The sequence below is a fragment of the Grammomys surdaster genome, unplaced genomic scaffold (assembly GCF_004785775.1).
Source record: "Grammomys surdaster isolate TR1022 unplaced genomic scaffold, NIH_TR_1.0 213, whole genome shotgun sequence".
NCBI lineage: Eukaryota > Metazoa > Chordata > Mammalia > Rodentia > Muridae > Grammomys > Grammomys surdaster.
The window spans coordinates 2,088,596-2,104,339 of NW_021604658.1; the positions used below are offsets into that span (position 1 = coordinate 2,088,596).

Below are 15,744 nucleotides of genomic sequence, written 5' to 3' on the forward strand. Positions count from 1 at the left end.
TTTCTGAGTTCGAGGCCAGCCTGGTCTACAGAGTGAGTTCCAGGACAGCCAGGACTACACAGAGAAACCCTGTCTCGAAAAAAAACAACAACAACAAAAAATCTGCTTCAGGGCAGAGGGTGCTGAGTTTTAGGAATTGGAGCTGCCTGTGACTGAGGACGAGGGCGGTGATGAAGAGTGAGTCTGGCAGAGTTGGCTCAGTGATTTTTTTTTGGATTTTGGTTTTTCTTAGCCTACTTTTGTGGATCTCTAAGGCATTTTGTTTTGTTTCTGAAGGATTTAGGAAGATTCTTATTATTTTCTTCTCTGAGTAAGGCCTCATAGCCCAGGCTGTCCTTCCTGAACTTTTTTTTTTTTTTCTTTGAGACAGGGTTTCTCTATATAGCCCTGGCTGTCCTGGAACTCACTCTGTAGACCAGACTGGCCTCAAACTCAGAAATCCACCTACCTCTGCCTCCCAAGTGCTGGGATTAAAGGCATGCACCACTACTGCCCAGCCTTCCTGAACTTCTGATCCCCCTGCTTAACCTCTGAGTGCTGACATAACAAGTGTACATCATCACGCCCACTTTATACAGTGCTGGGGATGGGACCCAGGACACACATGGTGCGAGCCAGCCAACACTCTAACGCCTAACCTGCATGCCCGGCATTTAAACATTTCTTTATTATTCGTATTCCACGTACATTGGTGCTTTGCCTGTGTTCTATGTCTGTGTGAGGCTGTAGGATCTCCTAGAGCTGGAGTTACAGATGGCTGGGATCTGCCATGTGGGTGCTGGAGAAGCAGCCAGTGCTCTTAACCTTTGAGTTCTCTCTCCAGCTCCATTTTTTTTTTTTTTTAATTTGGTTCTTTGAAACAGGATCTCTATGTAGCCAAGACTGGCCTGCAAATTAATGGCAAGCCTCCCTACATGCTGAGATTGTAGGCATAAGCCATTACGTTATACTGAGCCCTAATTTTTTCAGTGACAATTAGGTCTTTCAGAACTTTTTAGTATTTTGGAGAAATCACTTTTCTCTCCTTCCTTACATCCATATATGTATTATTTCAAGTATCTTCAGAGCTGGGGCCTTCATTCTGTGATAGTCTGTTGTCTGTCTTCCTAGCTGTGTAAGGCTCTGGTTCTATCCCTAGGACTGCAGAAAGGAAAACAAAATATCATCATTTAATGTCCTTAACAGTATTATTATTATTTTAAGATTTACTTACTTAATGTATGTGAGTACACTGTCGCTTTCTTCAGACACACCAGAAGAGGGCATCAGGTCCCATTGCAGATGGTTGTGAGTCACCATGTGGTTGCCGGGAATTGAACTCAGGACCTCTGGAAGAGCAGTCAGTACTCTTAATCGCTGAGCCATCTCTCCAGCCCAACATGATTATCCCCTCCCTCCCTCCCTCTCTCCCTCCCTCCCTCCCTCCTTCCCTCCCTCCCTCTCTTCCTTTCTTCTTTCCTCTTCTTCCTCCTCCTTTTCTTCCTTCCTCTCTTTTTCTTCTTCTCTCCCTCCCTCCCTCCCTTCCTTCCTTCCTTCCTCCATGCTGGATGTTAACGCTAAGGCGTCATACATGCTAGGAAACAGCTCTAACATCTTATGCTTGCCTTTTTTTTTTTTTTTTTTTTTGAAACAGGGTCTTTCTACATAGTCCTGGCTGTCCTGGAGCTCACAATATAGACCAGGCTACCTTGAACTCACAGAGTTCTGTCTGCTTCTGCCTCCCAGGGCTGGGATTAACAGCATCTGTTACCATCCTTGACTGTTTTAGTTTTTGATACAAGGTTTAGTTATATAGGCCAGGCTAGCCTGGAACTCGTGATCCTTGTGTGTCAGCTTTCCATGTGCTGGTGTTACAGCACATGCCACTCTGCCCTCCCTTTTGAGACAGGGTTATACTATCCTGGATCTAGCCGGGTCGGCTGCAGGGGCTGACGAGTGAGCTCCAGGGATCCTCCTGTTCTCCTTCAGTCTGGGATTATATGCCTGCACCACCTTGCCAACATTTTTTTTTTTTTGAAATGTGGATTCTGGGATTGAACAGGTCTAAGCACAGTGAGCCATCTCCTCAGCTGCTATAAGATGATGGACTTTTGAATATTTGTTCTAATGTCTGCATCTATAGGAAAGTGCATTCAGTTTGCCACACAGAGGTAAGGGACAGGGTTTGTAACCAATTTAAAGAGAGGTCAGGAAATTCTGAGTTAACAGTAAGTTTGTTCTCTTTGGCTAGGGCATGATCATCCAGCCGCCAGTCTGCCGCCACCAGTCCTCCATAGTTCCCTGTATCCAAGCCTTTAGACATGTGCTTTATGTGGGGACTGCAGTAGATAGACTGTGGGCAGACTCATGGATGAACCGGCCTGTTTTTTTTTTTTTTTTTTTCTGTCCTGTTGAAGTTATTCTTTGTTCTGCCTCCCAGCGATACATAGGATTCTACGTCTTCCCTGTCATTTTACTGTGATAGTGACTTTATTAGGCTTTGTGGGTTGTGCTTCTTTCTGACAGTTTTTGTCTATCTGTCCTTTGCCAGGGAGCAGTCCTACATGGAAAGTGTCGTGACTTTTCTGCAGGATGTTGTACCACAGGTAAGCATGTGAGCACAGAAGTGGTCGCTTCACATCTGAGTCAGAAAGCACTGGAGTCTTTTTCCTAACATTGACTAAGAGTGAGTAGTTTTGGAAGTCTTGTTTTGGGATGCAGCTGGGAGCTGTGGTTCACTTTCCCAGCAGTGCTGGGAACCAAACCCAGGCCTTTGTAAGTGCTGGTCACACGCTTCACCAGTGGGTGACTTCCACAGCCCTTTCCATTTCCTAAATGTTTTTCCTGTGTAAGAGAGACTTGGGCTTGGCATGTAGCTCATGATAGGCCACTTTCTAATGATGCTCTTTTAAAGACAGCAAGTAGCCTTGGCAGGAATCTAGTGTATTCAGTAGTATGTAGTAACGCCCACATTTAGTTCGCTCAAGTGTTAGTTGACTTGCCCGTTAAACATTAGAAACGTCCAGGCCTGTCTGTCTGTCAGGAGATCTGAGAGTCCAGCACCTGTATTGTAGAGGTGTTTGCTGTGGGACACGGATGGCCAAGTGCTGTTCTGGTGGGACTGACTGCTCAAAAGCAAGCTTGCTTATTTTCTCCATGTGGATGACAGTCCTCCCTGACTGCCACAGCACCTGCACCTGAGCTGCTTGGAGAGGACCTTTCATGGACCCTTGTACAAGTTTTACAAGGATACCTTGAAAGGTCCAAAGTCTGGAGTTTTAGTTGTATTTGCAAACTGTATTCTTCAGGTGAGGACTGTCGGCACAGCTTTATTGTATTTAGTTAATGTGAATGAAAACAAGCCCCATCGTTGAGGTCTGTGGTGCATGTGAGGACAATGCTCCCCTTCCTCAAGGATGACTTGTTAAGAAGTCAGATTGCTTGAACCAAGCAGAGATTATTAATAGCAACAAATGAGCACTGTTGCCTTGTAGTGCACACGGAATATTCGATTGGTGAGAGTATACAGAGAGAAGGGAGGGATGTTGTTCTTTAGAAGATCACTAGTGGCACTGAGGGAACGGGACAGCTGCTCAGGGCAGCAGTGGAGGATCTGATGCCTGTGTTGGTCAGGCTGTTGGGGCAGTGGGTACAGTGGGGCTGGTGAGCCCTGGTGTGAGGCTCAGTTCACAGAGAGTGATTTTAACAAAGTTTACTTTTACATTTTGTTTGGTGTTTCTACAGCATTTATCAAACATTTATCAGCATTTATCAAATATTATACAGGTGTCTTATGTGTGGCCAAGAATCCTGTGTAACAAGGAGGTAGGTTTATTATTTTTTTGGCTGGAGGAGAAATGCTGTGATCAGAATTTTTGAGGGCTCTTTCCTCATTGAGGGCTTGGAGTGGGACAGGAACAGAGAAAATGGGGACCTAAACCCATGGAGAAAATGACATAACGAATTAGCAAGGAGATGCTGTGAAACTGCCTGTAAGAATTTGGTTCATAGCACCATGAAAGTAAATCTGAGACATTGATCTAACAATTACAGTGGCCAGCCAGAAATTCTATGTTGTTTGTGCTCTATCCGTGTTGAAGGTGAAACTTGACCAGCTAGCATTTACCTGGCCTTTCTGGCCAGGCTCTGAGCTGAGTTGAAGAGTCTCAGTCTGTTCTTCAGACTTCTGTGCTTTCCTATAAAGTTAAGGTTTTTCTTTTTTTGAAAATTTGTTTATTTTATGTTTATGAGTACACTGATGATCTAGAGTTCAAAGCCAGCCTGGGCTGCATAGTGAGAGACGAAAGCAAGCAGACAACCGGGTTTAATGAGTCAGATGCTGCTTGAATTGAGGAATAAGGGAGAATGAACAGGGTGAATTTGAGTAGGAAATAGGGATAGTGGGGTTGTTTCAGGTTGAGAGTGTCTTAGTGATGTAAGAGCACAGCCCTGATGTGGGTTGGCTTTCCATCTCAGGTGGATGTGTTACTAGCTCTGGGCAAGTTATTGCACCCTTCGTCCAACTCACTGTCCTTGTTTGTACAACAGCTCATTGTATTCACTGTGGGCTTGTGTGAGGTTTAAAGGAAGCTATGTATGTACATAGAGGATAAAATAAAGCGAAACAAATATTAAGTCCTTTCTCTTGGAAGGAGCCTCAGGAGGCTGAGAATCCAAAGCCAGAGATGTGGGTTTATGGTTTTTATTTAAGTGGCTGCAGCAATCACATGAGCCCAATCACTCCCACTGCTTCATTCCCCCCCTTTCGTTCTTCTTCCCCCCTCCCTTTCTCTCCCTCTTCTATTTCTAACATAGAGTCTTTGTATTCCACGCTAGCTTCAAATTCTCAGCCCTTCCCCGCTTAGCCTCCTAGAGGCTTGGTTACAGGATCTGAACATCACATTTTTTTCACATGTATTTACTGTGTGTTTATGTTTAGGTGTGCAGGGTGGTCAGAGGACAGTTTTCAGGAGGTTCTTTTTTTCTCCTTTCAGCAGTGTCTCAAGGGTCCAGATAAACAATCTTACTGTCCCTTGAACACTATAATTACTTTTTTTTGTGAGGTTTTAAAATTTATTTATTTTGAGAAAGGGTCTCACTCTGTAGACCAGCCTGGCCTCAGATTCAGAGATCCACCTGCCTCCACCTCCAGAGTCCTGGGGTAAAGGCTGAGGCTAGGAAGTCCTGTGCATCTGCAGACGTCCCTGGACAGGGGGTGAGTGTGTCACTAGATACTAGCTCTGTTGCTGCCACTCATGGAGTTGGGTTGAACTGATAGTGTTGCTTATTAGGAGGAACCCTTTTTGTGCCCTTTGATCTGCTAATTTCAGTTAGGATACTTATTTTAAATGCAATACAGAAATGTGCTAAACTTTTACTCCTGTGTGTATAGAATTTTTCATATTTTCAGTGTAAAATTGTAGCCAGCCAAATGTCAGTGAGCAAGAGCCTTGACTCTGACCCTCAGGTGCCTGCTGCAGGTTCCTTTATCCACTGACCTATGGCCCTGGCCTCTTTTTACTTTATTTGAACTAACTCTGTAGCCTTAACCTTGGGATCTATTTGCCTCAGCCTTGTAAGCAGCTGGGTTTACAGGCTTGCACCACCAGGCCTGAATGTTGCTGTGTGTCCCAGAGTGGCCCCAAACTCTCAATCCTTCTTCTCAAGGCCTCAAGAGTCCTAGAGCAACAGCCGTGAGCCACTGTACCACCCTTGCTTAGTTTTAGTGTCTCAGTGCTAGACATTGCACTAGGCCTTACACGCAGAAGTCATTCTCTTCCTGAGCCACACACCCCTCCCCACCCCTCACCCCCCAGCTAAAAACTGGTAGTGTACTTTCCGTAGCTGTGGTGGAACACTGACCAAAAGCAACTTGGAGAGATAGAGGTTTATTTGACTTACAGGTTGAAGTCTATCACTGAGGGAGGCCAAGGCAGGAAACTGGAGGCAGAAGCTGTGGAGGAAGGCTGCTCACTGGTTTGCTTCCAGGCTTCTATTCAGCTACCTTTCTTACACAGTCCAGTCCATGTGCTCACAGTGGCCTGGACCCTCTTTTTTTTTTTTAAATCTTGCATAAATAATTTTTAAACAATTTATACAAAAATAGTTTTTCATAATGTAAGACGTAACAAAACCAACTAAACAAAATGTGTCAAGACGGCTGCAGATGGTGTGTGTAGCCCACTCCATGTTGACACTAGAGTCTCACCATTGCAAGGAACAAGGTGCCCCAAACAAAAACTACTGCTAAAAACACTAAGCTTAGGCTTCTAAGAGGATTTCTCCAAAGCTCATCTTCCTTCCCAATTGGAATGTCTTCTAAAGGCCTCCTTAGAAATGGTCCAGAAAGCAGTGCAGTTATGATGCAGAAAGAGCAAAGGAAACATCTGGCTCACTTGTCCCCAAATGGCTGGTTGAACAGCTTCTCCACTGGCAAGACTTGCAAAAGAGAACTGTGTCCTGTAGTGTCTTGTTTCAAATTCCAAAGGGAAATATAGGCCCACTTGTTTTTTTACAGTCTTTCCCCTCCCTCCAACTCTCCATATTTACATTCTTGTCCTGGAACTAACTTAGTTTTTGCAGGAGTTTATTTTCCACTTGCCTAAATTGGACACGCACAGACATTTCAGCTATGAATTGCTCACAGCCTTCCTTGGTGACTTGCTTGCAGTACCTCAGGTCAATATGACAGATATTTCCACAGCGTTTGAAGAAGGACAGGCACTGGTCAGTGACCTTATTGCAGCCTGATAGGTTGATCTCTGTCAGAGAGTCTTGGGTGGTGCCGACTGCAGTGAGCAGGCTGATGGACTGATCAGTGATGTGGTTACAGTAACTGAGCTGGAGCTTGGAGAGCAGGGGCATGTGGCGAATGATGACCCGCAGGGAGGCGTCTGTGATGTCCAGGCCAGCTAGGCGCAGTTCTACAACGTTCCGGAGCTTGCTCCGATTGTCCGTCTGACCTGGCCTGTTGTCTGTGGGTGGAGACAAGAGATCCCTCATCTGGGCATCTTTTAGTCCTTCCACCCACTGGACATCCAGGGTCTGGAGCAGTGGACAGCTGGAGCTACAGAGGGCTGAGAGAGCGATCCATGAGCAGCCTGACAGTACCAAGTCTCGGAGCCCAGGCAACCGGTTAATGAGCCAACTCAGCTGCTTCTTGGAGATATTGGTCCAGCTGAGGTCAAGGGAGACAGGCTGACGCCGGATGATGCCACTCAGCATCAGGGGTGTAATGGACTTGGAGTGGTTCAGGTCGATTCGGGTCCACAACCCCTTATAGCAGCACCAGCGGTTCCAGGTCCTGCAGACCCGCATGCAGACACACAGGTCTTGGTGGCTGAGGTAGCTGAAGACTGCCATCCATATATCCCTATGCATGACATGGACTCCTCCATCTTCCAGGGGCAGCGAGTCAGGTGGGGGGCTGATGGGTGGTGGCCGGACCACGAAACGCTCCATCTGGATGCACTTGGGTGGGGATGCAGAGGGCGGGGGCCGGGAGACAACACGAGGTGGGCTGCACAGGCCAGGTCCCAGTGAGTGCCACAGCTCCTGAGGAGTGCTGTTGAGCCTTTTGCTGAAGCGGTGGGGTCACTTACAGTGGCTTAAGGACCTCTTTTGCTCCTCGTGTTCTCACTCTCCAGTTCTGACTTGATGGGCTGGTGGTTCTCGTGGGCCAAGATACTCTCTGTCTTTTGGATCTCGTGGTTGAACTCCTTGCTTAGCTCTTTGCTCAACTCCTTGTTAGGAAGCTGCCGTTTCTGGTGCATCTTCACCTTTTTCTTCTCTTCTGGGCTGGCCCCTCTTACATTAATTAGCAATCAAGAAAATGCTTTACAGACGTGTTCACAGGGCAGTCTCATAGGGCAATTGCTCAGCTGAAGTTCCCCCTTCCCAGGTGTGTCAAGATGACAACCACAGCTGTGCCTGGAGTCCCATCACTGGGAGACTGAGGCAGGAGCCTTTCAAATTTTTTCCAGCCTGACCTCCAAACCAAATTATCTGAGGTGGTAGCTCATTTGGTAAAGTGCTTGTCATGCAAGCATGAGAACTTGAGTTTGGGCCCAGGACCCACGTTAAAAGGGATAATGGCAGGTTTGGTGGCAAGCACTATAGTCCCAGCACAGGGAAGTGAAGACCAAGGATATCAAGGGTTTGATAGCCCAGCCTTCTCTAATTGGTAAGCTCCAGATTAGTGAGAGGCTCTGTCTCTAAAAACAAATAAGGTGGCTCCTGAGGAAGACAAACACACACACATGCACATACACACAATTTATTTTCTTGTACTGGGGATCCAACCTAGGGTCTTGTTCATCTCTGGCAAGTTTTCTACTGACTTAAGTACCTAACGACCCCCCACCCCCACCCCCACCCGCTTTGAGATGGAGTTTTAGGTTGCCTGGGTTGGCATCTTCCCTCTCATCCTCATTTGTAGTTTTGGATTTTGAAGCTTGGACCACTGTGCCTGTATATGATATTAAATTTTTTTTGTGTGTGTTTGTGTGTTTTGAGACAGAATTTCTATGTAGCCCAGGATGATCTTGAAGTTCTTTTCTTTTCCTGTCTCTTCACTTCCAACCCTTGTTTTATATAGCACCAGGAATCAAGCCCAGGGCTTCACGGAAGATAGATAAGCACCAGCTGAGCTACATCTCCCGCCCTCTTGAACAGAACATTTTAAATGAAAATGTGTTTTATGTGGAGAGATGAGTTCTTTTGTACACTGATGGGTGTTGACAACACTCTTTATCCATGAATGCTTATCTTCTAATTCTTGGAAGCTTGCAAGAGTTAACTGATGCTTTGGGTGTGGAAGCCAGATAGCTGACTAAAAAAGCCATATTCTTGACAAGTGTAGGTGTTGGGTAGAGTTTGGTTACTCTGCGAGCCTTGTTGATGAGTAGAGATGGTGATGGAAGACTTATTATTATTATTTTGTTTTTTCGAGAGAGGGTTTCTCTGTGTAGTCCTGGCTGTCCTGGAGCTTACTCTGTAGACCAGGCTGGCCTCGAACTCAGAAATCCGCCTGCCTCTGCCTCCCAAGTGCTGGGATCAAAGGCATACCTCACCACTGCCCAGTGGAAGGCGTATTATGATCACTGTATTTAGGCATCTGTAATTCTGTGCAGGTTATAAACTTGTCTTTGACTGATATTATTCCTGGACAGACATTTATTTTTTGGGAGTAATGACATTCCAGAATGTGCTGGTCACCAGCAGGGAGGGACAGAGAGGGATAGAATTGGTTGAGTTGTTGTCATCTTTTGTTTTGAACTCATATGGTATTAGAGCCATACTGTATTTTAATGAAAACATTTCTGTTTAATCTGCAGGCTTACAGTGGGACTCCCCTAACAGAAGAAAAGGAGAAGATAGTCTGGGTCAGATTTGAGAATGCAGATCTGAATGGTATGACTAACTTTTCTGGGATGTGTTTATTAAATGCTCTTTTGGGGCTGACCTGATTTTCGAAAGGGAACCCAAGTTCAGTCAGGCTATTTTGTTTATACTAAATAAATTCATCTTTGGTTGGGAATGGTAACACATGCTTGTAATCTCAGGGCTCACAAGGCTGAGGCAGGAGGATCCCTAGTTGGAAGTGAGTCTGGGGCACATAGCAAGACTTGTCTGGAAACCAAACATGCTATAGTGTATAACCATTGTGGCCTTTGATCATCAGTCTGTAGAACATTTTCATCTTTGGAATAAAGATGTTCTATAAGGGTGTTCAATGAAGATGCCCAGTCCTTCTGCCCACCATCCTATTTTCTTCTTTAAGGAAAGTTATTTTGTGTGGATGGGTGTTTTGCCTACATGTATGTCTGTGTACCATGGAGGCTAGAAGAGGTAGTATAGTCCCCTCTAAGTAGAGTGACAGATGTTGTCAGCCACCAAGTGGATGCTGGGAATAAGCCCTTGGTTCTCTGAAAGAGCAGCCCATCCTATTAGAACCCTGTGCCATCTCTCTAGCCCTTCTACTTTCTTTGTGACTGACTGATGTAGGCATCTTACAGAAATGGTTTCATGTTCATTGTTCACCCGCAATGGAGAATATGTCAGAACGTCCTTGTCTCTTTTTAAAAGTTGACTAATAGCCCACTGTGTGCATACCACCATCCATTTATTTTATTGTAAATTGGGGTTGTTCAGGATAACCTTAGACTTCTGGCCCCAAATAAGCAAGTCTCTTTCCCCAGCCTCCTTAGAAACCTGAGTTACGTGAGTAATGCCATTTTTTTAAAAGTGCTGGCCAGTGAACCTAGAGCGGTGTACATGCTATGTAGTGGACTACCACTGAGCCATGCCCCAGCTTTCCTTTTGTTTCTTCAGTTTTTTGAGGCAGTATCTCATTTGGTGCAGCCTGGTTTTGATGGTCTGATCCTCATGCCTTTACTTCCCAAGTACTGAATTTGCTGGTTGGCTTGGGACTCAGTATGTAGTTCAGTCTGGCCAGTAAGTCACAGAGTTTCACTTAACTTCTCTAGTACAGGGATTAAATATGTGTTCCAAGTGGACAAATTGTTTTTGAGACAGATGTAGCCCAGGCTATCCTGAAACTGGAGAAAAGTAGTTGATGACCTTGAACTTTTGATTCTTTTTCCCCCAATGCCCCTTTATGGGGTGCAAGGAGTGAATGTTAGACCTCTTGTGTGCCAGCCAAACATTTAACAACCGAGGTACATCCTCAGCCCTGGACTGAGTTTTCATTTTGAGGAAAGGAGTCAATGAATTGTCTTTTGGCCATAACTCACATTGTAGTCCAGGCTGGCTTTAACCTGCTCCAGTCATCCTTCCTCAGCCTCCCCAGCAGTTAGTTGTATAGGCTTGTCCCACAAGGCTCCCCCAGTGTATAGTTATGTGAATAGCCATTCGTGTCTCAGGACTGCTTCTGTTTGGCTTTATCTAGAAGGGAAATTGCTGGAATCCATGTGGTAATTCAAATATTGATTCTTGAAGGAACTACTACGTTATGGTGCCTGTCCAGTATAATGGGTTTCTTTTCCTTTCTTTCTTTTTTACAGCCCCATTCTGAGAAGTATGTCTTTTTTTTAAAGATTTATTTATTTATTTATTTATTTATTTATTTATTGTATCTGAGTATACTGTAGATGTCTTCAGACACACCAGAAGAGGGTGTCAGATCACATTGCAGATGGTTGTGAGCTACCATGTGGTTGCTAGGAATTGAACTCAGGACCTCTGGAAGAGCAGTCAGTGTTATTAACCACTGAGCCATCTCTCGGGCCCTATAATAGGTTTTTAATGGCAGTGCACAAGGGTATTTTCTTGATGTCGATGATTGAATCTCCAGGTCATTAAGCAAGAGAGGCACAGTCTGGTGTAACTACCCTGTACCCCCAGCTCCTGAGATTTCAGTACATTCCACATGTACTATTTTACTTATTTATTTTAAATGACTTATTTATTTTGTATACATTGTTGTTTTTGTATGTGTATATGAGGGTGTCAGATTCCCTGGAACTGGAGTTACAGACAGTTGTGAGCTCTCATATGGGTGCTGGGAATTGAACCAGGGTCCTTTGGAAGAGCAGCCAGAGCCAGTTCTCCAGTCCCTCATATGTACTGTTTTATAATGTAGCCATCTTACTGGGTTTGAGCTGTATGTAGTTTTGATTTGTTTCTGTCGTGAATGATACAGAGTGCATACTGCTCACCCGTATGTATGGTATTGCTTTCTAAGGTTTCAGCTACCTTAAGTCTGTCAAGGTCTAAAAATATTCAATAGAGTATTCCTGAAACAAAAAGTCTAGCAATTTATAATTGTGTGTTGTTCTGGGTAGTCTGATGGAATCTTGCGCCATCCTGCCCGAGCCTTTTCCTTTCTGCCTGAGATGTGAGTCACCATATCCATGCTGCTCGGCTCAGCCTGTTAGTCACACAGTAGCTTCCTGCTGCACTGACCCCTGTGGAGCACTGCAGGGCTGGAGTTCAGGTAACCCTTGGTCTGCAGAGGGAGAATAGTGCTGTGGCTCTCAGGGCTGCCACCTCTGAAAGGAGTTGTGTAGCTTGTGATGTCTTCAGACCTTTTCAGTCTCTGTTCTGATCACTTGAACATTTCCTACTTTGTGAATGGAGAAATAAATCCAACTGAAACCTTTAATTGTATCTCTTATCAATATTAATAAAATGAAAACAAGACAAGTGCACTGTCTCCTCCCAGTGGAAGGAAGGAAAGCAAAGTGCTGAGTTTTAAGGCTGAACCTACCCATGAGATTCTACCAAATTGTTCTAATTTTGCCTTAACACTCCAAGCTGCAGAGCTGTGACACAGTGACATGTGCACACAGACATTCAGTCACAGGTTTACCTTAACACTCCAAGCTGCAGAGCTGTGACACAGTGACATGTGCACACAGACATTCGGTCACAGGTTTGCCTCAACACTGCAAGCTGCAGAGCTGTGACACAGTGACATGTGCACACAGACATTCAGTCTCAGGTTTGCCTCAACACTGCAAGCTGCAGAGCTGTGACACAGTGACTTGTGCACACAGACATTCAGTCACAGGTTTGCCTTAACACTGCAAGCTGCAGAGCTGTGACACAGTGACATGTGCACACAGACATTTGGTCACAGGTTTGCCTTAACACTGCAAGCTGCAGAGCTGTGACACAGTGACGTGTGCACACAGACATTCCGTCTCAGGTTTGGTGCTGAGCTTGTCTACATCAGAGAAGCGTCTAATGGACGTCTGTAGGGAGATGTCTGTGAGGTCCTGTGTGAGGAGTTTGAATTGTCCTCCTTTTCACTTTTTTAAAAAGATTTTATTTTTATTTTATGTGTATGAGTGTTTGCCTGAATCTCTGTCCCTGCAGCACTCGTGTGCAAGGCCAAGTGGCCAGAAGAGGGCATCGGGTCCCCTGAGTCTGGAGTGACAAAAGGTTGTGAGCTGCCATGTGGGTGCTGCCATGTGGGAAGTGATCGCAAGTCCTTGCAAGTCCTCTAGAAGAGCAGTCATTCTCCTAACAGCTGAATCGGCCTTCTCTCGTGCCCTGCCCTGCTTTTTATTTTCAATTAAAAACAAATGTTACTGAGATGCCAAAACTGACAACCTGAATTTTCTCCCTGGGACCTACATGGTAGGATTGAATTGTTAGCGTTTTCTCTGACCTCCACACACCATACCCTCCCCCAACAACTAAATGCATGGAGTTAGGAAAAGCAATGCTGGCTCCAGGCCAGTGTCGAAGTATAAACATTTTCTGCCTTATTTTTCTTTGCACCTTTTTCAGTCCTGGGCTTTGGACTCAGAACCTCAAGCAAGCTAGGCAGGTCCTCTGCTACTGCGTTACAGCCCTGATTGAGTCTTTGGAAGGACACTGTAGTTTCACTTTCTCTCTGCTATGATGGGCTACAATATTTTTCCCTAGTATTTTTGTCTTGTTTTCATTTTATTAATATTGATAGGAGATATAATTAAAGGTTTCAGTTGGATTTATTTCTCTGTTCATAAAGTATAAGATGTTCAAGTGATCAGAACAGAGACTAAAAAGGTCTGAAGACAACACAACTCCTTTCAGAGTTGTATGTGACTCACGAGTGTGGAGGTCAGAGAGCGACTTCCACCATGTTGGTCAAACCCAGCAAGTGCCTTTCTCCTACCTAGCTGTCTCCCCACTGCCTCCTCACCTCACTGTCTCCTCTCTCCAGTGGGAACAGATTGAAAATAACATGCTTTGACCTGGGAACTGAATACAGTCCCTGAGGTGGCTTTCAGTTTCTAAGCTACCAGTTCACCACATCCTTAGACCCCAGAATGGTGGGACTCCAGGATTGCCTTGCTAGGCCTAGCTTGCATTTCTTTGTTTAGTAAGTAGTTACTGAGAGGGAAGGATTTGGCCATTATCTCCTTCAACTTGTCTTTTAGTTTGATTGTTAGCATTTAGGACATTCACTGTTTGCCAACACAATGGACAGGGGTTGGTATTAATCATCAACTTGATGGAATGGGGAAGCACTCCCTCCCTCCCCATAAATGGGCCTCTGGGCATGCCACTGAGTATTCTCTTTTTTTGTTTTTTTTTCGAGACAGGGTTTCTCTGTGTAGCCCTGGCTGTCCTGGAACTCACTCTGTAGACCAGGCTAGCCTCGAACTCTCGAACTCAGAGATCTGCCTGCCTCTGCCTCCCAAGTGCTGGGATTAAAGGCGTGCACCACCACCGCCCAGCTCTGAGTATTCTCTTGATTAGTTAATTTTTCAGGTCATTCTTTCCTCCCTAAGGGCTTCAGGAGAAGGGAGTGAGCAGCTGGATGCATTCTTCCCTCTCTGCTTCCTGCCAAGATCAGTTGTAAGCAGCTGCTTGATCTTCCTCCTGCCTTGATCCATTATACCTTGAAGTGGGAACTAAAGCCCTTTCTCCTGTTGTCATAGAATTTATCAGACCAACAGGAAAGTAACATGAGACAGCAAGTTTCAGGCCAGCCTGAGTTAGACTTGACTCTGTCTCAAAAGAACAAGAAAACAAGCAGAAAATTCAGTGTTTTTAAAAAGTACTGTGTTAACCCAGTGTACACACCTTTAATCCCAGCATTCTGGGAGAAGCAGAAGAATCTCTGAGTTCAAGGCCAGCTTGGTTTACATAGGGACCTCCAGGACACCTCGGGCTATACAGAGAAACGGGGGGGGCCCCCCCCCAACTGAAAACCAAAAACTAAAACTCAAAGTTGCTACCGGAATGTTCAGAAGTCTTTCATTACTATTGTCTTTTGCCTGGCTTCTTTGTCTAGTGTGTCTGTGTGAGTCTTTTCTACAGTGTAGTCTGTAGTAATTCATTATTTTTCTTTGATGGAATTCCATTTTATCTATGTACCATGGTCTGACTATTATTCCTTTGGTAAACATTGGTATTGTTTCCATCTTTTGGCTGTTTATAAATAATGCTACTATGAATTAATCTATGCACCTTACCCTAAAGCTAGCCTATGAAATTTGGGTGTCTTTCTCACAGCCAATAAGGAAAAAGCAGGCTGGGGATAAAATTGAGCATTAACACATTTGCCTAGCATATGTGAGGGTTCAATCTCCAGTCCTACAAAACCCAAAACAAAACAAAGACTCACTGTGTAGCTAGTTTGGCTTAGAATTTACTATGTAGCCCAGGGTGGTTTAGAATTTACAATGTAGTCCAGATTGTCTTTGGCAATCTTCCTGCTTCAGTCTCCTACCTGCTTGACTTGCAGGCCAGAGACACCATTTTGGCCTCTGACTTTTTTAGAAAATTAAAAAAAACAGTTGTTCTTGTAGGTATGTCTGTATATGTAAATTGCCTCCAGACTTGAGAGGCTTTGATGCTCTGCGGGTGCAGTTACAGGCTGAGTGATGTGGTGCTGGGAACCCAGCTCTGCAGGAGCAGCATGTGCTCTTAATCACTGAGCTGTCATCATCCTTCAAGTGCCGTGCTCTCTATTGTCCTAACCCAGTCTAAACATTATTAGGCCTAAAAAGTAGTTTTCTTGGTTCATACTGTCTTTTTATTTTTCTTCTTATCCTAATGCAGATACATCACGGAATCTAGAATTTCATGAACTGCATAGCACTGGAAATGAGCCTCCTCTGCTGGTTATGATTGGCTACAGTGACGGAATGCAGGTCTGGGGCATCCCTGTGAGTATACATACAGACGGGTGACCTTACTGCCCAGCATACTCTCTGCAGATGTGTTTATACAGTACTATTACTACTTCTCCTCCTCCTCCTCCTCCTCTTCCTCCTCCTCCTCCTCCTCCTCCTCCTCCTCCTC

General features: G+C 45.0%; 1 protein-coding gene and 1 pseudogene across 8 annotated transcripts in view; one reads left to right on the forward strand and one right to left on the reverse strand.

The window, feature by feature from the left end:
• Window positions 1-15,744, forward strand: part of Bcas3 (BCAS3 microtubule associated cell migration factor) — a 460,531-nt gene that overhangs the window by 5,489 nt on the left and 439,298 nt on the right. For 4 of the 8 annotated variants that reach the window (XM_028772410.1, XM_028772414.1, XM_028772409.1 and 1 more), the window contains exons 3-6: window positions 2,531-2,585; window positions 3,766-3,804; window positions 9,315-9,390; window positions 15,502-15,608. In XM_028772410.1, the coding sequence (XP_028628243.1) occupies window positions 2,531-2,585; window positions 3,766-3,804; window positions 9,315-9,390; window positions 15,502-15,608 (277 nt within the window). The remainder of the gene's footprint in view (window positions 1-2,530; window positions 2,586-3,765; window positions 3,805-9,314; window positions 9,391-15,501; window positions 15,609-15,744) is intronic. The other 4 variants (XM_028772412.1, XM_028772411.1, XM_028772415.1 and 1 more) reach the window with 1 other exon arrangement.
• LOC114625123 lies at window positions 6,544-8,735 on the reverse strand (annotated as a pseudogene).